We start from the raw sequence: 26,876 nt of genomic DNA, 5'->3' as shown, positions 1-26,876 counted from the left end.
TATAAAAATTTCAACTTACACTTCTAAAGTTAAGGAGTGGAGTGCTATCAATTAGTAAAACAAATTAAACCTCGTATTCCGAAACTACTCTACTGGTAGTCGATTTGATAAAATGTCGCCTTTAATGAATAACAATAATGTAGAAGAGTTGTATGATCATTACAAAGTTATTGTACCCACAAGACATTGTGATAGGTCCCATTCTCATCTTTAAAATTAAGCTCTCCCCTGCACGTTCCTACAAAATGCAGTCGTGAAAATCAACCTATACTTAGTAAGAGGACTTTCATTATTAATTAACTTAAAAATGCATCGCAAATCAATATCAACAGATGCTCATGTGCAGACGTTGCCGACAATACAAACGAACATAGCGAAGTATTCAGTGAAAATATAACAAATTTATTGAGTGTATATACTGACGTATCAACACAGATTGACACATTCTGTAATTGGTTGCTACGTGTTACATGTAAATTTTTTGTGACTCAAACGACAAATATTCTTAATGGATGTATAAGGTCATCAACTTTTTTCTCAGAGAAGTGTCTTTTGTTATTGGTTAGATTGTCTAAGAAAATCGCATAGATATGAGATAAATATTTAAATAGCCTAAACGTTTGCGCATGCTCTGTTGACAAAAACAATTTTCGCTATGTTCCAGATTGTGGGAAAAGATGAAGCTCCTACTAACCATTTGTTCATTGGCTGTTTTTGTCCACGTGACAGAATCTAGTAAGACCATCTTTATTCTTACATTTAATAATAAGAACAGACATTTAGCTATGGTAGCCAACTTGGTCATATATATATGACAACACTTGCTATTGTCAATTTGCCCATGGGCTTTTGATTGTATCCGCGGCGTTTAAAGCTAGTACCAAGAGTGTCATAAACCAATATACTAAGTTAACGTCTAGAAAAAATAACTGATTTTACTAATGATAACTGTCAAAATTCGTTATCTTATGGCTTCCTACTCATTAGAAATGTATTATAGCTATGTACGGATGAACGTTTATAATATATCAGTTAATTATGGAAGTATATAAAAATGTAAAGTTACAATAATTTAGCTATGTGCTAAGCGTTTGTTGATGAACCGTTTCGTCGGTTGTAGATATCTGAATACTGCTCTAGCATAGCGGGTATAACTGCGAGTCTCCGGGAACGAGGCTGTTGATTAGTGAATAACGCTGAGCGGACCTTAAGGCTTACTGTATGACAACAAAGTAATCGTATTAATTTCGTTATGAATGATTTGCCAACATACTGAATTCTTACCTAGGAGATCATCCTCGCATGCCAAAATACAGTTTTTTCTGCTGACGAAACGACAAATAATACGATGCGTCTTGGATGGTGCGTAAAAGAGGCTGTGGTTTACGACGACGCGACGCTAGATTATACATAAATGACCAGCCACGTTCTAGGATATAAAAGGATATGTAATGTTTTGTTGACATTTCTTACAGAACGGAAGCCTCACATCGTGTTCGTTCTGTCCGACAACTCGGGTGGGTACAGTTTCTGACAGTTTCATTCATAACACATCTACTGTATTTATAATTGTAGTTCTATATCAGTGATTGCAGCAACGACACTGTACTTTCCTGTGTTTATCTCTTTCACTGAAAACTATTCCCAGAATATTTGATATCATCTTTCAATTCATCTCAACATTTTGCCAGGCCTGAAAAAAGTTTGAAGATGTTGACTCAGCGTGTAAAAGCATATTCGAACGTGACAACCACGGTCAAGCTATTTAACACTTTGTACATTCAAACTGAAAAGCTTGAATTGTTGCAATTGGTGTTGAAACCTAAAGGCAAAGTTTACAAATAAGTTTAGCAATTTTGTTGGTACAATTTAATAAATTCACATTAGGTGGTTGCCCTGAATTTGCATACTGTATTTTACATAACCCTAAAACGTACCCAAATAGTGTCATTAATTATTATTTTCTTATAAAATAACTTCGAGACTGTCTCTGTATTATTGTCAAGAGTTAGCATAGAAAAAATAAACGAACCTACGTACCTGGCGTTTCCGTTCTATCGCTTTGAATGGACGTACTAATATATTTTGGAATTTCTCAATATCATGCAATAGCTACAAATTACACAAGGAACTGTAAAAAGCGAATACTGCGTAGAACTGATAACCATTTCTTGACTTCCAGGCTGGGCTGACTACTCCTGGAATGATGAAACCGGTATAATGATAACACCAAATATGGAACGATTAGCCAGAGGGGGCGTCATTCTAGACCAAACATATGTACAACCCATCTGTACACCGTACGTACAGAAAATAGGTTATGAGCATTAAACATCAAATTAAAACATTCATCATGATAAAGTTTTTGTCTGGACGTTTTAACAATGTTCACTAGTTGAATATATTTAACTTACATTTACCTATTTCTGAGGTTTATGGTCTATTTATCGAGATTCATGTATATTTAATAATATAGTTAGAGTAATCTATTCAAAGTTGTTGTCTTAATATCTTTAGAACAAGAGGTGGCTTCATGACGGGTAGATATCCATTCAAACTTGGACTGCAGGTAAGTGGAAAAAAGCAATGCATGTATGTATGTATGTATGTATGTATGTATGTATGTATGTATGTATGTATGTATGTATGTATGCGTGTATGTATGCGTGTATGTATGTATGCATGTATGTATGTATGTATGTATGTATGTATGTATGTATGTATGTATGTATGTATGTATGCATGTATGTATGTATGTATGTATGTACATGTATGTATGTATGTATGTATGTATGTATGTATGTATGTATGTATATGTATGTATGTATGTATGTATGTATGTATGTATGTATGTATGTATGTATGTATGTGTGTATGCGTGTATGCGTGTATGTATGCATGTATGTATGTATGTATGTATGTATGTACATGTATGTATGTATGTATGTATGTATGTATGTATGTATGTATGTGTGTATGCGTGTATGCGTGTATGTATGCATGTATGTATGTATGTATGTATGTATGTATGTATGTACATGTATGTATGTATGTATGTATGTATGTATGTATGTATGTATGTATGTATGTATGTGTGTATGCGTGTATGTGTGTATGTATGCATGTATGTATGTATGTATGTATGTATGTATGTACATGTATGTATGTATGTATGTATGTATGTATGCATGCATGCATGCATGCATGTATGTATGTATGTATGTATGTATGTATGTATGCATGCATGCATGATATGTATGTATGTATGTATGTATGTATGTATGTATGTGTGTGTGTGTGTGTATGTATGTATGTATGTATGTATGTATGTATGTATGTATGTATGTATGTATGTATGTATGTATGTATGTATGTACGATTTACTCTTAAAATACGTATCTCTTTACTACTTGTAGCACGGCATTATTCTTCCACCACAAGCAAGTTATCTCAGAAGGAATGAAACCACTTTGGCTGAACAATTGAAACAAAGAGGATATGCTACTCATATCGTAGGAAAGTAAGTTATACAGTGTTGGCAATACAAATATATTAACTGATCATGGATTGTGGCGGTATCCTTATCCTGTCTGTCTGTCTGTCTGTCTGTCTGTCTGTCTGTCTGTCTGTCTGTCTGTCTGTCCATTTGTTTCATTTCCTGTAAATCTATATGTCACCACCTGTACATATTTGCATTACAACAACATAAACTATACACACGTTGACTGGCCGTACTCGTGTGCCATCATACGTCAGTTTCCTCGACAGACTTTGGGTCACCCCAACACAGACTGTTTTCTTTGTGCCAAGCAAACCGTATGTTTTGGGGTGACGTTGCACGAGTATGGTCAGTCAACATGTGTTTTGTAACACATCACATCATTTCCCACATTGTATGCCGTGTCTCATAAGTAGGATATGGTAGATGTCATGTAAATTGTAGGGTTACCATATAACAACATTGAAGGAAGTTCGATAAACAACATGGAAATCTTTAATAATTACCAACTTTGTGCATTCCAAAACTTTTCTGACACAAGGGTGCCAAAGTCTGTCTTCAGAAGACTGTAAAAGCCGTGAAGTTTCTGTCGTAACATCTACTCCACCAGCAGTAGGTGAATTGTCACATTCGTCTACTGTGAAAGCATGTACGCGTGCCCAAATGACGTAATCAGTCATCACTTTTTAGTGATGCAATTGTTGACCGGTAAACGTCATTTGTAGTGAACTGTGCACAAATTCTACATGCCGTGCGAGCATGCATTGATAAATCACAACATAGGAAATGGATTAAGTGTGTTACAAAATATTCATATCATTGATTCGATAAACCTATAATGAGGAGATAATAACTAGTGTTCATGCTGACTTTGGACTGTGACTCAAATTCCTGTCAACAACGTACGGAGATCTCGATTTGTTTTGATCAGTTCATTCTTAAGATGTTCCATCTAGCCTCTGAGTCGCATACTTTCCCATTGCTCTAATATCTCACATACGACTTGTACATTAAATCGTTTGTGAACCTTACCTATAGTGTGTATATGACACATATTGTAAGATTTCTGACCAAGCTAAATTAGGTTGAAAATTTACTAGTCTCGACAATGACATATAGTAAACATAGCAAATAACCAGGTACATCTCCTTTCTTTTACCAGATGGCACCTTGGAGCTTGTCGTGAAGATGTAACGCCAACATTTCGTGGTTTTGACACTCATTATGGTCCAATTCACGGCTATATTGATTACTACACTCACGATAGTAAGTTTTGTATCATTTTGTAGATTTTTAATGAGAAGTAAGTAGTATTAGAAGTAGACATTATCTAAATTGTTTGACACTTCACCAAGACTGAATAGAGAATACAACAGTCATAAACACTGTGCCAAATGTATATTTTTAAACAGTACACAACATCGACTGTGCATATAATGCAACCTTTTTTTGACTACTATATTATAAAAGTATCTGGTTTGCTATTACCTTCATTCTCATCCATTTGGAATAAAATATACACGCTACGTGTACTTTAATAACCCATATACAGCTAAGTTGGCAGCAATTCATGTTTTACAAGTTTTACTCGATTGTCCAGATCCTGGCCAAGTGACATCTACCAAGCAATTTGTCAAAAATGATGGCGAGTTTTGGGGATATGAATATTACTAGTCAGGTGTATTAATCTGTGGGTCAAATTTTTCTGTGAGTGTTAATTGGTAGGAGCTGTTATGATAAACATTGAATGTAAATGAGTGTGTAGAATGACAAAAAAATCAATGTTTTACAGTTTCTGTTAGTGACCCTGAGACAAGATTGCATGGTGAAGAGCCGAACGAGGTTGCCTTGGATTTCTTTGATAATACCGGTGCAGTATTTCATAAAGTAGGAACCCATGCTAGTGTAAGTATATAATATGTTACTTGGGATTGAGATGCTCGTCTTCGTCTTGTTCCAAGTATCTAAAATGACATTTGATGAGAGATATTTCTCTCTCAGCAGCCCTACATTACTATTCCTTTCAATCTCCACCAATGTAAGACATTCTCACGTCACTCTCTCAATACTCATCTGTTACTCATTAGCTTCAATCTTATCGGTTGCGCCACCCCCCCCATTCTGTGCCCCTGTTCTGAAGTTTCTGTCGTAACATCTACTCCACCAGCAGTAGGTGAATTGTCACATTCGTCTACTGTGAAAGCATGTACGCGTGCCCAAATGACGTAATCAGTCATCACTTTTTAGTGATGCAATTGTTGACCGGTAAACGTCATTTGTAGTGAACTGTGCACAAATTCTACATGCCGTGCGAGCATGCATTGATAAATCACAACATAGGAAATGGATTAAGTGTGTTACAAAATATTCATATCATTGATTCGATAAACCTATAATGAGGAGATAATAACTAGTGTTCATGCTGACTTTGGACTGTGACTCAAATTCCTGTCAACAACGTACGGAGATCTCGATTTGTTTTGATCAGTTCATTCTTAAGATGTTCCATCTAGCCTCTGAGTCGCATACTTTCCCATTGCTCTAATATCTCACATACGACTTGTACATTAAATCGTTTGTGAACCTTACCTATAGTGTGTATATGACACATATTGTAAGATTTCTGACCAAGCTAAATTAGGTTGAAAATTTACTAGTCTCGACAATGACATATAGTAAACATAGCAAATAACCAGGTACATCTCCTTTCTTTTACCAGATGGCACCTTGGAGCTTGTCGTGAAGATGTAACGCCAACATTTCGTGGTTTTGACACTCATTATGGTCCAATTCACGGCTATATTGATTACTACACTCACGATAGTAAGTTTTGTATCATTTTGTAGATTTTTAATGAGAAGTAAGTAGTATTAGAAGTAGACATTATCTAAATTGTTTGACACTTCACCAAGACTGAATAGAGAATACAACAGTCATAAACACTGTGCCAAATGTATATTTTTAAACAGTACACAACATCGACTGTGCATATAATGCAACCTTTTTTTTGACTACTATATTATAAAAGTATCTGGTTTGCTATTACCTTCATTCTCATCCATTTGGAATAAAATATACACGCTACGTGTACTTTAATAACCCATATACAGCTAAGTTGGCAGCAATTCATGTTTTACAAGTTTTACTCGATTGTCCAGATCCTGGCCAAGTGACATCTACCAAGCAATTTGTCAAAAATGATGGCGAGTTTTGGGGATATGAATATTACTAGTCAGGTGTATTAATCTGTGGGTCAAATTTTTCTGTGAGTGTTAATTGGTAGGAGCTGTTATGATAAACATTGAATGTAAATGAGTGTGTAGAATGACAAAAAAATCAATGTTTTACAGTTTCTGTTAGTGACCCTGAGACAAGATTGCATGGTGAAGAGCCGAACGAGGTTGCCTTGGATTTCTTTGATAATACCGGTGCAGTATTTCATAAAGTAGGAACCCATGCTAGTGTAAGTATATAATATGTTACTTGGGATTGAGATGCTCGTCTTCGTCTTGTTCCAAGTATCTAAAATGACATTTGATGAGAGATATTTCTCTCTCAGCAGCCCTACATTACTATTCCTTTCAATCTCCACCAATGTAAGACATTCTCATGTCACTCTCTCAATACTCATCTGTTACTCATTAGCTTCAATCTTATCGGTTGCGCCACCCCCCCATTCTGTGCCCCTGTTCTGCACCCCCATGTATTCTACACCAGGTCCTATAGATGATTGTTTGCAGAGATAAGGTGCATTGGAAGTCTGGTTATTCTTCTTTTATTAATATTATTCGTACTGAAAGTAATATACCTTGGATGTTATCATCATGATAAGCTAAATTGTACCATATTATTCCAGAAACATTGAAATGCTAGTACTTGCACCTGAAAATATTCCTAGGCAGTATTATCTATCTATCTATCTATCTATCTATCTATCTATCTATCTATCTATCTATCTATCTATCTATCTATCTATCTATCTATCTATCTATCTATCTATCTATCTATCTATCTATCTATCTATCTATCTATCTGCTTAATATGTATTTTCTATTGTTTTGTGTTGTCCTTTTATCTTGTAATATTTATTTGTATTATGAACCGATGGCCTTAAAGTGCGTAATAAAGTGACCTTACTTACAACTTCCACCAGTATATTAAAGATCTTCAAGAACTAACCAATATAATATGTTGGTCTTTACCTACGACATATAGTGACTACTAATATATTAGTTATTTCTATCCACCCAAATAATTATATATTAGACTCTCACGCCAGTTAAATCTTAAAACCTATGTTTCTTTTCACAGGATCTAATTGCAGACCGAGCTGTTAACATCATCAAGCGACACAGACCTGATACACCCATGTTTCTATTTATGTCTCATCTCTTGCCACATTTCCCATTTCAGGTAAGGTTGAAATTGAAAGTTTTGTCATTCAACAAAGTGTTAATAGCTTTGCAATGGTCATTACTGTACTACCAAGATAAGATGTCTATAAGTAGGCAATGACGTTAACTGATTTTCGAAGCTAAGATAAAATAAGCATTAGTTGAATATTTTTTTTATGTTTGGTTGTAGGCACCTGATCGTTTCTTGAGTTTGTACAAGGAAACCAATGTGACAGGACTTAGGGAATATCGTGGTAGGTTTACACATAATGTAGAAATACAATCGTGATATGGATCCCTTTTCTACAAAAAAAACTCTGCACTGTGTCGGTGCAATTATATATTGTGCGTGTTTGTATTCGATATATGTAGTTGTGTGTATATATGTTTATCCGTACAGTGGAGAATATTAATCTTTACCAGAGATGCAATATTAGAAATAGCTTATAATGTATGTGCAGTTGCTTTGTATATATGCAGAACCAAACAAATCCATGTACTGGATAGAAATTATGACATTTTAACTTTTTAGACTGACACCAATCCTTTGGGAGAATGTTTTGTTTCACAACCTTTAATAAATGTTTTGAATTTGTTATCGATTTTAAATTCTAGGAAGGAAAATTTGGTTAACTTTTTCATTTTTCCCAGTTACTAGTAGCCTCCTAGAGGACTGGTATCAGTCACCAGCGCTCAGATGTTGTCGACCTGTAATCTGGTCTCTAAACAGCGAACAAAGAGAGAATTATAGACAGAGCCACAGATTACTGTAGCCAATCAGACGAGAGGGTACTATGACTAAGATTACAATATATGTAAATTAGTCTTCGTAAAATAATACTCCCAAGGGACTGGTGTCAGTCTAACTTTAATTCAATTATCTTCATTTCTACAAAGCTATGGTCACCATGCTTGATGACACGGTTGGTAGATTGGTCCAAGCGTTGAAGGAACGTGGCATGTGGGAGGATACCTTACTTATCTATTTGAATGACGTAAGTAAGAACATATTTGTTTTACCTAAGGTGTTCGTTACACCAGTCCATATTCATTTGAAACGTCCATTCGTGATTTACTTGAATCACGTTACGTTATGAAAACCAGGATTGGCTTTCATATTCGGGTTCAAGCTTTTAAGAGAAACGACGTACAATATGGGAATTTGGCTTTACTGTTCATAGTTCGAGTTCAAGTAGCCAGTATTTCGTAGGCTTACTTTCACCCCCTTCTCCAAAACTATAGGAGAAAATGTTAATCATTTTACTTCCAAATTTGGTTACAAGAAACCATGGTATAGCATGATAAAAGCTGATCATGGATTTAAAGAGATAATTTGAAAAGTGTTTTATATATATCCGTTATAAATATATTAGTTATTCAGTGTGTAAATCTGTGCAACAGAAGTATTAAAATACATTGATCTGAATGTTTGAGGTAAGGAAAAGAATGGAAAATAGCAATCTACAATTATATAACTTCAATATCTACCAAGGTCCTGGATGCCTCAGCTCTGTATATATAAATGAAGTAACTTCTCTTATGCTTAATATTTGATTAATTGTCAGAATGGTGGACCTTTTGGTTTTGGCGCTAATTGGCCATTTCGTGGTGCCATTAATACACCATTTGAAGGAGGTGTAAGAACCCCTGGATTCATTCATGGAAGCATGGTAGAAAAGACTCGGTACAGGAATAACGAGTAAGTCTGTCAAATAAATTATCTAACAAAGAAATGTCTAGCGTAGGTCAAAGGTGAACAAAGTGCATATAAATAATACTTTGTATGGTAAGATGTCAGAACCAAAATGCTACAAAATATCCTTACAAACGTTGGAATGTTTAATCTATGTATTTGGAACGGGATAACAGTAATTTAAATTTTGTGAGCCAATGTTCAGTATTGGAGATATAACACCTTTTCAGCACAGTTATACATAGTAAATAATAATAATAAATCATTTACTTTTTAATTTTTTTTCAGACTTATTCACATCACTGATTTCTTCCCAACATTGATAAATCTGGCAGGTGGTAATATTGGCAAGTTTATCAATCAAGTCCCCATGTAAAATTTTGTTGTACATATGGGCATTGACATAGGGACTCGCCATACATATATAATATCTCTAATTACTTTTCAGTTGAATTTGGTGGAGACAAAGTAGTTGTTATTCTTATCTGAGGAAGGCATCGGGGCTTTGGTTATGTATAGGGAACCCTTTGATGTGTGCAATGTATTAAACCCCTACGATCACTAACAAGAGTATCTTAAATATTTCCCCTAAAAACATCATAGTGATATTTGATAGATGATTTCCGTTGAAGATGACAAGAATACGTACCATTTCAAAAATATGTTGAAATTTTTAGTATTCTTGTTTTCTGTGGTGAGAATTTGTCATTTTGATTGCATATTTCCCTAGATCCTGGTTTGCAATTGGATGGAATGGATGTTTGGGAAACTTTGTCAAAAGGGAAACCATCTCCACGAAAAGGAATGATAATTCACTATGACAACCATCCAGTTAGCCCTGGACTTGCTGTGAGGTGAGGCAACTCTTGTATTGACAATTGTATTGACAACAATGTGTGTGATTATTTAAATTAAAAATCCATGATTTTATTGATGCCTACAAGGCAAAATAATTATGATCATTAGAGATCATCATTGTAGGGATCACTGATGGAATCTATTGGACTGTCCCTGTCTTCACGTACGTACGTACCTACCTACCTACCTACCTACCTACCTACCTACCTACCTACGTACATACATACATACATACATACATACATACATACATACATACATACATAATACATACATACATACATACATACATACATACATACATACATACATACATGTACATAGACAGACAGACAGACACACACACACACACACACACTACATGCTTCTACTAAACAATTTCGTATACCTATTTAAATTTGTTTATTTGCATTTATATCTATTTTTGACGTGTTATTTCAGAAATGGTGATTACAAACTTATTGATGGCTGGTATGATGTTCTAAAGAATGTCAGTTTCAGATTTGATGACATGGATACAGGTAAAATTGTATAGTAAACATTAATTGTGGACTGAAGATAATTTCTCTAACATTTTGAAATGTAATCCTTTGAATGCATATTATTACACCTCAACGTTCTTACACGAGCTGTCGTTGGTCAGAATCGAATCACATGACCTTCTAGCTTCTTTAAATAGACCACTGCTCGCGCGATGATATTGATCGTGCGTGCCAAGACTATTGCCCGGCATGGGAAGTAGACTTGATAATACACAATAATGGACCAGGTATGGGATATTATATAGAACAACAGAAAAAAATAGGCAACTCTCCGAAGAAGATACATATGTATGGAAAAGTATAGAAAACATTGGAAATATAAATTATTAGTATAAATGGGAACACAAATAAGCTGAGTACAAATAGGAGATTTAAGAATGAATTTAGTTAAGAGAGTTACTTGGAAGAACTCAAGAATTTAGAATTAAGGAGACTGTTGTTTTCAGTTCAGAATTTCAGAACATAAGCTGTTAATTGCAAACCGAGAGACATGCGAATGTTCCTAGAGCAGAACGAAAATGTAAAGTATGTCATAAGATTATAATGGAGTGTATAAGTTTAATAAAGAAAGGAAAGAATTAATGGTTCAGTTTGAAAAAAACACTTAATAATGTAAAAATCACTCTCATCTGAAGAGCAATTTGTTGCAATGATGAGAAAACGTTACCTACCGGTAGCACAATCGGTCAGGAGTAGCCTGCAAATTATTCGTGCAATGTATATGGCATGCGCGGTGTAAAACATATATATATATAGCAATGCCACCAACAGACCAATCCAACTTGAATTAGTTTTGTTTGTATGTTTTTCATTGTCATGATTGTTAATGTTTTACTGTGTTTTCGTTCAGTCTATTTTGTATGGCATTAAATCAGCTTCCATATAAAATAAATGAATAAATAAATAAATATTTATTCAGACTGGCATTCTTTACCAAAATTTCGATGATGCCCTCGCCTTAGGCTTGGGTATCATCAAAATTATCAAAATATCATCAAATGTGCAGGCACTAAATTGTGATATGCTCTCGCTAGCATGTGTTATTATTTAACTAATATTTTCTTTATTTGTAGATCGTTGGTATCCTAAACCAGAAATGCTCCATCCAGACATACCTAATGTACCTGTGGCACCAAAAGGCGGAACTCTTCTATTCAATATCAAAGGTATTGAAATTAAAACATAAAAGATAATAATGATGAGACTAATAATAATGTATTGATTAAGCCATGTAAAGTTAAACTTTGCCTTGCAATGGAGCTGCATGGAAAACATGCAGTAATGCGACAAGAACGAAATAGAGGGCGTCCTAGCAAGGTAATATAATTAACTAAGGCATGAATATATTAAACGGCAAAGCTGTAATGTTAAAGGCCTGGGTTTCAATCCTACGTGCTCGCATTAGTGTTGTCCTATCAGTAGAACCATATAGATTGTACATAAGATTGTTTGTTTTGTTATGAACCAACTTTCTCTATAGCTTTGCCAGGAAAATATTTTTCACTCTTAAAATTTTAATCCTTATCCACTTATGGACCTTTAACACAATTTCCTTCAATAACACAGAAGCTGATGTGTCCAGTATTAATTTCACATTAAGTAATTTAAACTAATATAAATAGCATTATAATAATATCACCTTTATAAAATTGGAAAAGTAACATTATAGATTATCTCAAAGTACAATATATTCATATATCTTGATGTAGTAGTCATTGATGAGATTACGTATACGAATATCGGAATGATAGTGTGAAATGTTCCAAATTCGGCATGTGGATGTATTTCAAGATAGTCACCAGTTAACGACTGACAGTTATAGAAACTAGCCGCCGGGTTATATTTTACTTACAATGTTGCCGACATCCACAAGTGACAGATATACCCTTAAAATGTGAGAATACTGTGTGTTTTATGTTGGAATCCACAGGTTGTTTCCTAACTTCTACATTTTCCCCAATAAAAGAAATTGAATCTTAATTATATAGCCAATATATAACATGAGTCGAAGTTTTATCAGTCCAAGAGATGTTGTTGTAATATTTCAATCAAATACTTTTAACTTCATTTGGGAAGATTCATAAGCCAGGATCTATATGGTATTATAGTTTGGGTATAGCATTTGAAATTCATTATTCAAGTAATTATCATCTTTTTCTGCTTTGTTAGATGATCCACGTGAAACCAACGACCTATCAGCTGCAATGCCTGACAAAGTGAATGAATTGCGGAAGTACGCTGAAGTTATCACAGCTGGAGCACCACCAGCATTTTATCCAGACAGGACACCTGAGGTTGCTGATCCTAACTCGGTAGCTAATAAAGGCATCTGGATTCCAAATTGGTGTTGAAATCACGTAGATTGTCTAAATTCAATGTCAACAAATCTGGACCTACCAATTTGAAAGTACTCAAAAGTAGTAATGATTAGATATTATTCGTCTAGATTATTCATTTTGTCTTCCTGATAGAATTGAATTATTGGATTCCAATATTATCTTGTTATTTTATGGTTTGGTATACACTGGGAATTAAAAGAAATCTTAGCAAATGAATCACCATACTAGTTGAGTGTCTGTTGCTTCTGGGTATTTGTAAATATATTAGTGTTAAATGTTGCTGAAATTTCTTTTATAATACATTCATCGGTATTTACTTTCATTTGTCAATTTCTTTCAATCTCAATGCTAAACTATCAATTTTCCCCTATGAATACTTTCTGGTTAGAGCTGTTAGCCTTATTGTATATAATTATTTAATAGTTCAGACTCTCTCTGACTGTCATTTTCTCTCTAGCTTCACCACCTCGCGGTCATATACAGATTGTCTATCTAAGTGTCAGGTCCTATCACTATTCATGTCTGTCTGTCTGTCTGTCTGTCTGTCTGTCTGTCTGTCTGTCTGTCTGTCTGTCTGTCGCTGTTATAGTGTTGATCCACAAACCTAGATGGGCAAACTCAACGTCCAACCATTTGAGTATACATCTGAGTAGCAGCCTAAAAATTAAAATTGAAATTTTACATATGTTAAATATTTGTGATGACCATATCAACATTTGCTATAATGATGTACCAAATCAATAATTGAACAGACTGTTTAAAAACATTGATTAACCTAATATCATAGAAAACACCACATCATCCTCTTTTTCAGTTTTTTTTATTAAACATAAATAAATAATTAACATTAGGAATAGATACATTTTGATTCTAAGGTGTTATACTCCCAATATCATAACATGATTCATACGATATTATTAAACACTATCCTGATAACATACAAGTTTACATAATATCCTAATATATATTAATCATATATGCAATATTATAAAAACTATGATATCGTAAAATTGTACATAACATAACTTGCACATAATATATATATATATATATATATATATATATATATATATATATATATATATATATATATATATATGCGTGTGTGTGTGTGTATATATATATATTACCTTTTTATTCTACAAGTATCAAATATTCCCAACTGTTAAACAAAGTACTTCACCTAAAAGCGTCGAAAGTTCAACGGAATTGAATTCATAAATACTAATACATTGGGCATCTTTGTTGTTGTCGTTCTTTGTATATACAATGCAAATGTGAACAACAGCCGCGCTAGACAGACTAACAAGAAAGTCCGTTTGGCTAATCAAGTGATTCACTACAGCTCAGTAGAATAACAGAAAGATAAAAATGATAAAATTGTATGATAAAATGTTAAAAGGTGTTTAAAATCCAAATTCAAGTAAAATATGTTGTAGCCAAATCAGCTGTCAGCTAAGATCCTACCAAGAGAAATTAAACCTACTAGATGAATGACGTTCATTGGTATTTAGGGCTAGGTATGTCATGAAAACTCTCTGATGATTGATTACTTATGGTTACTGTTGTTTAGAGTTTGTCATATTTACAATACTATTGACTGAACAACAACATTTTGTCTTGATGACTTTGACATCAACTTTGAAAGTGTCGGCTATTTGCGATTGGTCACGAGGGATATTTGAATATAGAGAGTGTGGTGAAAATGGATCTATTTCGAGATATGTCGTGTTTGATAATTGACATCTGTGCAGACTATTACTGGATTTGTAAGTGAAAGGATAACGTTACAATTGTTTCCATGACAATGAGATTGTTTCTATACTGACCCCGAGACAGTTATACTATTATTGGTGTTACTGTTGTCACTTTGGTCTGCCATGCTCCGCTTAAAACCAAACGCGACAGGGATGTTTTTACGAAACTGTTCATACTGAAAGGCGTAGATGAAAGGATTCACACACATGTTACAGAAAACTAGAGCAACAGAAAAATAGTAGAAATCACTGGTAAAATCGAGATAACCGCCAAGATTGAAGTAAAGTAATGCAATTTCATTAGGTCCCCAACACAATGCGTACGTCAAACAGACAATAAACAATGTCTTAATAACATTCTTCTGTGCTTTGATCATGGACTTGTGACTGTTACTTGCTGATGGATTGTTCTCACCGGTCGCAGCAGTGTTCACTTTGTTTTTTCTCAGCGTTGATATTATCGCAATATAACAAAATGCCATCAACAACAAAGGTAGTAACCAAGAAGCGATGAAAAATACACAACCACTGAACAGGTTGTAACCGACACTAATGAATCGATATTCGCATGTTTCTCCGGTGCGATGAAAAGGTAATCCCCATAACAACTCTATCGGAAATCCCCAAATCCATCCAACGGTTATGATAATCTTAGCTTTCGTCTTGGTATACTTGTTACGGTGTAATATCGGGTGACAAATCGCTAAATATCGCTCTATCGTCACTGCTGCTAGATTGGCTGTTGAGGTAAGAAATAACATCCACATGAAAAATTCTGAAAACCAAAATTTACAGTACAGTTTTGCCATTATGCCCACAGGGGGCGCACTCACTAGGCTGAACTTTAAAAGTAAGAACAGGAGTGAACTTGACATGTCAACAATGGATTGGTTCGCAAGAAAGAGATTTGTGATCGTTCGCAAACGAGGTACACGGAGTAATACAAAACAAACAAAGAGGTTGCCAGTGACGCCGATACCACCAACTGTTGCGTATATTACGTCTAAGTGAAATTGTCTGCTGGACGTAGGCGGCGCACTCTCCGTTACGTTGGCGGCCATCTTGTTTCGTGCAATCTGGCGAATAATGTGAAAACTACAGTTCTTCCGCTACTGTTGTGTCCAAGGCCCAGAGAACACGTTGCGTTTTTGGAACAACCTGTTGGTCTGAAAGACAGGGGAGATATTATGATAAGACTATCTTTAGCTCGTTAATGATAGTATTCAAAACACCCAAGCTAATTCAAATAAGGTGTTATACATTAAGTGATAGATGGACTGTCAGCCATCAAAGAAGCAATGGTGGTTCATGGAACACATCCATCTTACTATACAAAAGAATCGGTATGACTCTGTATCTGTTGACTTTAATGATCAAAGTGTTTGTGATATGTCTATTTGAGGTATATGTAAAGTTACAGTAATATTTTAGTACGCATCATTTATTCGTTGGGTAATGGAATCCATGAAATATTGAAAGATTTTAATGAAATATTGTTATTTGAAAACGTCAATGATGTAATTAATTATGGACTGCATTACATGTTAGTATGGTACACCTAATAAAATATCAATTATTTAACAAGATTAATCTGCTAAGTAAGAAAATATTAAACATAATCTTGTATTCAAGTGTCATTTTACAGATTCAATTAACACTCGGCATGTTATATGACCCTTGGCAATTGAAATTCAATCAAGCAAATGTCAGGAATTAAATTGCAGGAAATCAAGGTGGTGAGATATACTGTTTTACTGTAATCTTAATCACTTTAAAATTAAGATGGGTTACATTCTGTTCGATTTCTCAAGAGACAGCCCTGCGGCAAATGACCAGAAGTACGTTGTTGTACATCACAGGGGATCGCAGGGAGAAGGAATAACAAGTAAGCTATATAGTACTGCAGCAAGGAACCTGAAGACTGTTGTTGTGCATTGCAGGGGATGACAATGTGATCCCCTGCAATATAGAGTGAGAAGCAATGACAGGTAAGCTACTGTATATAGTACTGCAGCAAGGAACCTGAAAACCAGTGTTTTAAGTTGCAGGGAATCACAGTGAGCAGGAATAACAAGTACGCTATACATGTACTTTATTTGACATTTACCCCAGTGTTCTAATATTATATCGTCTTACATTTTCACACAGCAATTATTATGCATATCGCTTATCCATTGAACATACCACAGGGAACCTTATATATCCTACCACTATGATGTGCACGTCCTATAGTGCTGCAGTGTGGCCATATCCTAGTGCCAGGTAGAGGAGCACAGGCATGTATTAGCCATGTTTTGCACAGTCCTGGTACAGGATATATTTTTCCACAGTCCTGTTATATGGCTGTGAAAGGTATGCTTGTTACATGGATTTGCAATTCACGTCTGTGCCAAGACTGTTCTGCACATCTCTTTACCATAGCTGTGCAGAGCACACCTAGAACACAGTTGTGCATGTACCAGCTACATATCCCTTGTCGACGTCTTTACTTTACAAACATTACGTGCATTGTATATGATAACATAGGGTAATCAATCTAATCAATGTCGATTGTTCCCGGGTTTTTGATCGTATGTTACACTTGGAATGATTTCAAATGATATTATGGTTAAAGGCTAACTACTCTAGTATTCCTCAATTTGACGATGACTTGATGAACAAGTAAGTAATTACAAATCACTAACCAGAAATAATGTCATCTTTACAAGGTACACCAGTCGATAGAAAGTTAGTTATTTAATTTGTAGTCACGAAAATAACCGTCATTTTCCAAACACTGTGAATCGTGCTAGTATCTACAAAAAAGAACGTAGTTAACCCACGTTGCCACGATAATAATTCTTCAGCACATGCTATCTTTCAGAGATAATATTACTAAATAATATAATATTACTAAAGCTATCTATCAGGGATAATATTACTAAATAATACAATAGATGTCACATTTACTAATATTTGTCTCCTGTTCCAATTATTCTTAAAACATTTTTCAAGTCACACTTATTTTCTGGCATATATTAGTTTGTAAAGAATCCTGTTCTTGTGAGTTTGAAAATAACCTCTGATACTTCATTGTAAATTATTTATGATTCATTCCTCGGATTATGATTACTTACGGGGATAATCCTGCCCAGATCGTTGGGGGAATCTCGTGGCCCGTTTGAGGTTATACATAGAAAGACGTCTAATAAGATTTCAACTGGCATTATCTGTCTCTAGGGGCAGGCAAAAGATGTTGAAAAGATTGTAACAGGACAGTGTATTTTTTATCATCATTTCTGGTGGCATTATGCTTTTTACCATCTGTAAGGAAGAAAGGGTTATAAGCTTTCTGTCTGTCTGTCTGTCTGTCTGTCTGTCTGTCTGTCTGTCTGTCTGTCTGTCTGTCTGTCTGTCTGTCTGTCTGTCTGTCTGTGTCTGTGTGCCTTCCTACTTGTCTGTCTGTCTGTCTGTCTGTCTGTCTGTCTGTCTGTCTGTCTGTCTGTCTGTGAACACGATACCTTAAAAAATCAATTTTGATGAAACTTAAGGAAAAGACTTTTCTAGTACAGAAAACAGAGGAGATTAAAAGGGGGCATAGTTCAAAACAAAAGCTTGTTAATTTCATATCACCAGATTACTTGCCTTCACTTAATATCCTTGTCAGCGATTATCCTCTTGTCGTAAGCTTAAATCAAAGTATATGAAAGAAAGATCGACAAGACAGTATGATCAAAATGTGCCGACAAATATCCATCTAGAAATAAGAGAGACATGCATACAGGACTGATAAGGAAACTGATTATTTCATATCTACTCGTCATTATTTTCAATGGGGCACGTGTATACCAATGGTATTTACACTTCTTAGTCAGTGCAATACAGAACACACATATATGCAAATGAGTTTCTTTTTTTGAAAATTGTATTTGGCATGGCTTGATATTGCACAGTATGACTTTTACCGAAATTGCTCGTTTGGGATAAATATATGTAATAATAACAGATAACACGTAAACATATGCAATAATAACAAAAGCCCATGCCACCTGAGTTCCTGGGTGGATTTTGATTTAATGTAATTTGTTATAAATTATGTTATAAATTGTCTTGATAATAAAAAGAAATGTCACTAGATGGAAATTTAATCATTAATATGTCAAATTTATAAATATAAAAAAGTATTGCGTCGTCCAGTAACTATGCCATGTGAGAAATGTGTAGTAATATACAATATAATATAATTACCATATAAATTTAAATGAGGATGCTTAGAAAACTTACCCCGACTCTGAGGAATTAAGTGTTATCTTGTTTTTTCGTGTTCTTTTCTAATAAAAGCTTTCAAACTAGTGAATATATCCTTGTGCTATAGGAATGATAATCTCCCCAAAATTCCACATTTTATCCTTGCACACTTTCTCACAATATATATTAATCACCCTGTTCTCGCTTTGTATTGCGAACTGAGAAATGAAACGTTTTTATGTTTCAAACCTTTTCAAGGATTTTGGATAAAATTTAAGAATAATAAAATTATAATAATCAGTTAACATTAGGACGAGGATATATCTTGGCTTGACTTCAATTTCCTAACAGATAACATAGTTGAGTGAAAACATGTTGGCTTCAATCTATAAAACAACAATCTATAAAAGTCAACAATGACGTCAATGTACGTAAAGACCGTATAGACACAGAATATTAACACCTATTTGTAGACGGTTTGGTGAGAGCAGAGAAGAGATATATGGGGTCTTATGACAGCGTCTGGAATTATATCGTTTTATGGCCGACATGTCATGTAACTCTATCGGTATTATTCAGGTGTGTAGACTATGGGGAACACAACAAGACGTAAATGCACTGAAAACAACAACGAGAACCAATGATGGCTGTCCACAGGGATAATAATCTTTTAGTGTAAGCTAGAGGTAGAAAATACCTGGCGACTTATTTGGATGTGTTTTTAGGAGAAGGATAGTGTTATCGTATTGGATCCAATTGTTTGATATTAGCATATTAAAGTGGCCACATGATGATTTAGTATTTATTTTGGAATTTTAATTTATAAAACAATTTTATCATGACTTCCTACTTGATAAATCAAAGTAAAACAACATAGACCAAGTCTGTGTTTGTACATTGCAAAAAGATCTTTAAAAAATGTGTTAAAATTTGTTATTGTGAGCACAGATATGTGAGATGTGGCCAAAAGAAGACGAAAATACAAATCGTGAATATATAACGAATTCAAATTAAACGAGATGCAAGTTCAAGTTCCATAAGATAAACATTTGTCAAACTAATCCCATTAGTTAATATGCACGCATATTCACTCAATCTAAATAAAACATTAAGCACTGAACCAAACGACAACATTGATCTATACTTAATACAGGTCTCCACTGTGATGTGTTTGTCTATGTACGTTAGAGAACGTACAACTATGCAGTCACCTTCTTAGTTGCATTGCTATATAAAATGCAATATATCAAATACATTGAATAGCTTTGATCACACATAAGATAAGATAAGATTAGATTAGATTAGATTAGATTAGATTAGATATACTTTACTGTCCATAAAACATGGAAATACGTCTTGGCACAAGGCAAACATCAAACGTAATACAAGACACGCGTACAGACACAAATCACAAATATAAAACTGTAGGTATACAGCCAATTTAAAATAAAAGTGTTTGTTTGTCAGTGCTATACAAATATAACTGAGAACAATAGCATTAAAAAGTGATAGCTGATATTTCACTTACATGCAACACCTTCAACTGTTATATCATTGAAGTACGCAGCTTTCTCTTTGACATCTCCACAGTAACTAAAACATCAGTTAGGACTTCTCGAATCTTCCTTTCCCTTATATCGATACGTTGGTACCTTGATGTAGAATGTAGACCAATCAGAATCATTGAATTGTTACATGAGAAGCAAGCCAATGACATTCAAAGGGTATAAGACAAGGCTGCAACGCATTGATTCGACATTCGACGAGATGTTTTAGATAGTATTTCAATATTGTGATTTGTACAATGTACATATCCCTGTCAATATTCCCAACACATCACGTCAGGTTTTGACCATTTGGGTAACAGATTGTCTTCCATATATGCAAATAATGTTGTGGTGGTGGTGGTGGTGGGGGGGGGGAGTGGTATGTATGTATGTATGTATGTATGTATGTATGTATGTATGTATGTATGTATATGTGTATGCGCGTGTGCATGCGTGCGTGCGTGCGTATGTATGTATGTATGTATGTATGTATGTATGTATGTATGTATGTATGTATGTATGTAACAAAATGATAGTTTGTTGACCGTTGTTAGTGAAAGCTCCTTGAAATTAAGACATGATGAATACAACTGGAGAACGATAAAGCGTAACACGGTGTATTTATTGATTGATTGACAAATTCTTCTCAATTAGAACGACTTCTCTGAATTGTAGTGATGTTAAATTAATGGTATGTTCTTCATTGTGTTTTTAGTTCATCTCAATGTACACGTGGTCACCGTTTCCTTTTCGTTCAGTCTGAAGGGACCTAATTACTTGGGATATTCGTCCGATGATTTTATGCTATTTAGACAAAGTCCTCATGCTTGAATGTAAACTCATTTGTGGGTGAATGCTGATGTTCACTATTATGTTTTCTGTACATACAATGACCATGAATAAAGTTGATGGGAGATTCAAGATACAACAAAATCTTTAAAAATATGTAACATATTATTATAAGAGAAATTCACAATATAAGGCAGTTTTGACAGCACACACTATCTGCACATAGTGATAGAACATTTCGAGTTGACATCAAGACAGTTTTGATAATCTTTTTTTTACTTATCCATCCATTTACCATTAATCAATTTATTAAATAATCAGTACTATTCGGCCAATATATACAACACGACTGGGTATTTAATAGGGTCAAAGGTCAATTAGACCATCGTCTTTGAGTGAACTCTACAGTAACGTAATCAATTACTAAGTTAGGCCTAATAAAAGAATTGTGTGGTTGCGATTACGCTCAATTTTAGAAGAGGTGCGGTAGGCAGATTTATTTTATTGTATCACCTTTTTTCTGTGTGAGTGTCTAGTTCAGGTTTTCCATTGTTTTCAAAATGGTTTCTGTGTTCTATCTAAGTCATACGGTTTATGTGTGCTAGTCTCCATGAAGTGAAGTGTCGTTCGGCCAAATAAAAAACTTGCTTGATTCCTGTTACCCAACCCCACCTAGTTTTTGACGCCGACCCTAAACTATTTTTTTTTACATATTCCAGAAAAAAAAAAGAAAATCGCGAAAATTGTGAAGTCTCGCAAGGAAGAGTGGATGCGGAAACTGACATTAACTTAAAAAGACAATATAAAACTGTTCTTCCGATCTGTAATGGATGTACATCTGATGAGAAGAAACCAATAACACAGAGACCATATGGAAAACAACAGAAAAACATTACTACCTGACCTAGAAACTCACACATGAAAAAATAAATAAAACAAATAAAAAAAATCTACCTACCCCACATATTTTAAAATTGAATGTAATGGGAACCACATAATTATTTTTTTCGCCTTATTTTTTCCTTATAATCATACAAGGGTTCGTTTTCTCACTGTTTATTTAGACGACTTTCAAATATATGTCCGTATGATGATAATACCAAGTAGGTTGGCAGTTTGTTCCATATCTCAAGTGATCTATTTTCAAGTGCATATTGTCTCAGATTTAGATGACACAATCATAAATCTCCAAATGATGATGTTCATTGATATCAACTATTTACATCACCGTACACATGGCTATCTGATCAGTGTGATTGTAATCAACTGGTAATGGAAACTATTCCATGAAGACTACATCACCCAGCAAGTTGCAATAAGTATATAGGCATGTAGGGGATACATAGATAATGATAGCTACAATGTATCATTTGATATGCCTGATGTATAAGCAATAATATAGTATCAAACTTCAAAGACAGCAACACGCTTTCACTTAATAAGTGATATCTGTGTTACAGTACTGCGAGTGTAAAATGCATTGAATAATATACTTTAAAATGTGTTTGGGTGCAGATATGACATTGTTTATACATGTCGCCAAACACCTAGTTAGAGAAATGAATATCTTTTATTGCAATAGCTCACATGAGTGTCAAGACAATAGGTACACTAATATCGTATGTCTAGAGATGTCATTCAAGATAAAGTTTAGTGTCATCGCCTATGCGTGACTTATTATGATTTAATTACTCTAACGGCCATAGCGTCGCAGTTTCGAAACTTGGTTTTTGACCTTGGAGCTGGTCTCTCCTGGCTCTGGCTTTGGAGTGAGGCCATGATGCCAAACTCCTGGCTCACACGAAATGAAGTCTATGTCCCAGTTTTACTCCATACATCGTCTCATATGCAGTTAATCAACTACACTCACTCACACCACTCTTAGTTAGTTAGGATAGAATCTTAGATCTCTCTTATCATGTTGGCATCAAAACAAGATGTGATATAAAACTAGGACGGAATAGTCTGCAGCTGCTCGAGTACGACCTCCTATTAACTCGATCGATTCTGTACCTGGTGAGAGATTGATTCATTAGCATGTTGTGAATCTTTATTGACAACTATAATAATAAAGATAAGGTGAAAGGGCCATTGTAAACTATGCATCACGTCCGAGTGTTATTTTTGTGTTAGATTATCACATATCTATGTTAGTTCTTGTATTGTGACCTTTCAATATGCCTTGCCACTTCCTTAGAAAGTAAACTACATGTGTCAGATAACTTCCCAAATACAGTAATACGTGTATGACAATGAATATGAATATGACAATGACAATGAATATAAATATAACTATAAATATGAATATGAATATGAATATGAATATAACTATAAATATGAATATGAATATGAATATAAATATAACTATAAATATATAAATATAAATATAACTATGAATATGAATATAAATATAAATATAAATATAAATATAAATATAAATATAAATATGAATATAAATATAAATATAAATATAAATATAAATATAATTATGAATATGAATATGAATATAAATAAGTATAACATTCCCGGTAAAAAGGGGTTAAACATTTAGCAAAACAATGTATACCTTCTGCCATCTCTTGTTGTCATCGTAACTATGTTAAATAAATCAGTACACAGAATATTCTTTAAATGCTTCAAAACGCATTATTCATATAACCGTGTTATCCTTTATTTAATAGTAAGAATAGGACAAAATTTATAAACTTATTATGTTCAAAGACACCTCACAATTCAATAAATTTCAATAGCATTGAACATGGAAATGGTATGATCGATGATGTCTACAAAATAGTTATATTTTATGGACAGTCGTTTTATAAGGTAGACTTCCACTTGACATTTCAAAAGATTTAATCGTTTGTGAGACAAACATTGAACTGTGTAAGAATAGAACCCCAGCAGTACGATCTATGCATACACATGAATACGACTTTGCTACACGACTATATAAAGACCTTCGACATTTTCCAGGGTTGATTTTCCTGTTCCAAGATGTATTGCGCGAGAGAAATTCGCATACGTTGTTACATTTAGTCTTGTTTTGTCTTTATTACGTTTGGAATAACATTTTTATCAGGAAATTATGGTAAGACATTTTGACGTTTTTGATTATGAGTGATTTTATAGAACAAAGATTGAACGCCATCAATGACAGACAGTGGTTTTACAGGTAAACCCACAGGGTACGGTCAGGTGACAACCATCTGCCCGAGTAGCGAGTAGGCAATACATGGCATTGTACGGAGAGACGCGAAAAGCATCTTACATGTAGTGTAAATAATTTTTTTAGTGAATAAAGATTTTGTTGTACAATTGAGGCGACTACTAAAGGACTCATATAAGGGAGCTTCAGTAATTATGGAGAGAGGTTTGGTGGGGTCACAATTCTCGGGGAGGGACACATTTCATAAAATGGGATTAGAGGAGGGTCACATTTTACTTTGACTCATTGTATTGTCCACCTTTACATTGGTTTGCAATTTTATATAGCCGACCACTGTCAAAAGTGTCACATCCTGTATATTGCTGACACATCCCACCACTGCCACCACTGTACTGTAACATCAGAACATATTAGTCATATCATAGTGACAACCATACAGTGAATCATTTGTTACATTAGTTGTTTGTGAGGAAGGGTTGGACACACAGGGAAGATGGGGGGGGGAGACTGGGGTAAGATGTTAGTGGAATGGTAGACGTATCCTTTGAACAACTTGAATGATAAGTTAGCTGACACGGTAGCAGGAGAGTATGTCAAATGTTTGATTGAACCGACAGTTTCTCAGGCAGTAAGTACAGCAGATTTCAAAATACGATTGAGTGGCTCTGTCTGATACAACCATGCAGAAACCAACAAGATGCTGCACTTTAATAGCAAGATTGCAATTTATTGCAGCATTTAGTCTGAATGAAATAAACCATTAAATGTACTGCAACTAGACAGACATGTGGGCGCCACTGTTTTGACGTCTGTATTTGATATCTACATGGTGGCAAGTCAGTTCGTATATGTAGCAAGAGTCTGTATTCATTCAATCATGCCACCATGTGTAGTTTCTTATTATTTTCTGCTTGATTGTATCAAACAGAGCTGATGAACGGTATTTTGAAATATGTTGTAAAATCAGAGAGACGCTATAAAAAGTTCCATGAATTTTTAAAGACAATACGGTACCTGAAGTTGCTTGAATAGCAAAACTGGAAACCTTCACCTCGCTTGACTGTATTTATTTTGTCTTGTCATGTCATAGCATTGATAGAAAAGATTTCACCAATATGAATTATCTGTTTCGCATCAATGTCGATTATGTTCACTGATTTTAAGACATTCCTGTATTGAAAATCAATTTCTAATTCAGTGTACAATTTTTGCACGAAAACATGTATCGACAGATTAAAAGGTCATATCAGTGGCTCTCGATTTATTTTTTTTTTTTTCAAGAAAGTTTAAAATAAAACGATTGATGTAAATGATTACCTATAACCTAGGTAGTTTACATCTATATACATCCAAACAATGGATTAAAACTTATGGATACACGTTATCTTTTTAACTTTATAGTAATATGTTATGCCTATGTTGCTTTAGCAGTTACTGTGTGAGGATGCTATATCACGAATAATCTAATGTATGTGGGATATCCCCTGTATGTATGTATGTATGTATGTATGTATGTATGTATGTATGTATGTATGTATGTATGTATGTATGTATGTATGTATGTATGTATGTGTGTGTGTGTGTGTTTGTGTGTGTGTGTGTGTGTGTGTATGTATGTATGTATGTATGTATGTATGTATGTATGTATGTATGTATGTATGTATGTATGTGTGTGTGTGTGTGTGTATGTATGTATGTATGTATGTATGTATGTATGTATGTATGTATGTATGTGTGTATGTATGTATGTGTGTATGTATGTATGTGTGTATGTATGTATGTATGTATGTATGTATGTATGTATGTATGTGTATGTATGTATGTATGTGTGTATGTATGTATGTGTATGTATGTATGTATGTATGTATGTATGTGTGTGTGTGTGTGTGTATGTATGTATGTATGTATGTATGTATGTATGTATGTATGTATGTGTGTATGTATGTATGTGTGTATGTATGTATGTGTGTATGTATGTATGTATGTATGTATGTATGTATGTATGTATGTATGTGTATGTATGTATGTATGTGTGTATGTATGTATGTGTATGTATGTATGTATG

General features: G+C 34.3%; 1 protein-coding gene across 1 annotated transcript in view; it reads left to right on the top strand.

The window, feature by feature from the left end:
* Positions 1 to 13,395, top strand: part of LOC144448193 (arylsulfatase B-like) — a 15,241-nt gene extending 1,846 nt beyond the window's left edge. Inside the window, exons 2-16 of the mRNA XM_078138347.1 lie at positions 1,476 to 1,517; positions 2,183 to 2,300; positions 2,518 to 2,569; positions 3,417 to 3,520; positions 4,662 to 4,765; positions 5,292 to 5,404; positions 7,811 to 7,912; positions 8,084 to 8,147; positions 8,791 to 8,888; positions 9,459 to 9,592; positions 9,875 to 9,933; positions 10,317 to 10,440; positions 10,886 to 10,965; positions 12,060 to 12,152; positions 13,156 to 13,395. Of these exons, the coding sequence (XP_077994473.1) occupies positions 1,476 to 1,517; positions 2,183 to 2,300; positions 2,518 to 2,569; positions 3,417 to 3,520; positions 4,662 to 4,765; positions 5,292 to 5,404; positions 7,811 to 7,912; positions 8,084 to 8,147; positions 8,791 to 8,888; positions 9,459 to 9,592; positions 9,875 to 9,933; positions 10,317 to 10,440; positions 10,886 to 10,965; positions 12,060 to 12,152; positions 13,156 to 13,337 (1,469 nt within the window). The 3' untranslated portion in view covers positions 13,338 to 13,395. The remainder of the gene's footprint in view (positions 1 to 1,475; positions 1,518 to 2,182; positions 2,301 to 2,517; positions 2,570 to 3,416; positions 3,521 to 4,661; positions 4,766 to 5,291; positions 5,405 to 7,810; positions 7,913 to 8,083; positions 8,148 to 8,790; positions 8,889 to 9,458; positions 9,593 to 9,874; positions 9,934 to 10,316; positions 10,441 to 10,885; positions 10,966 to 12,059; positions 12,153 to 13,155) is intronic.
* The last annotated feature ends 13,481 nt before the right edge of the window (positions 13,396 to 26,876 follow it).

This window comes from Glandiceps talaboti, chromosome 17 (genome assembly GCF_964340395.1).
Source record: "Glandiceps talaboti chromosome 17, keGlaTala1.1, whole genome shotgun sequence".
Lineage (NCBI taxonomy): Eukaryota > Metazoa > Hemichordata > Enteropneusta > Spengelidae > Glandiceps > Glandiceps talaboti.
Note: the sequence above shows the minus strand (reverse complement) of the source record. Positions and strands in the feature narration are given on the sequence as shown.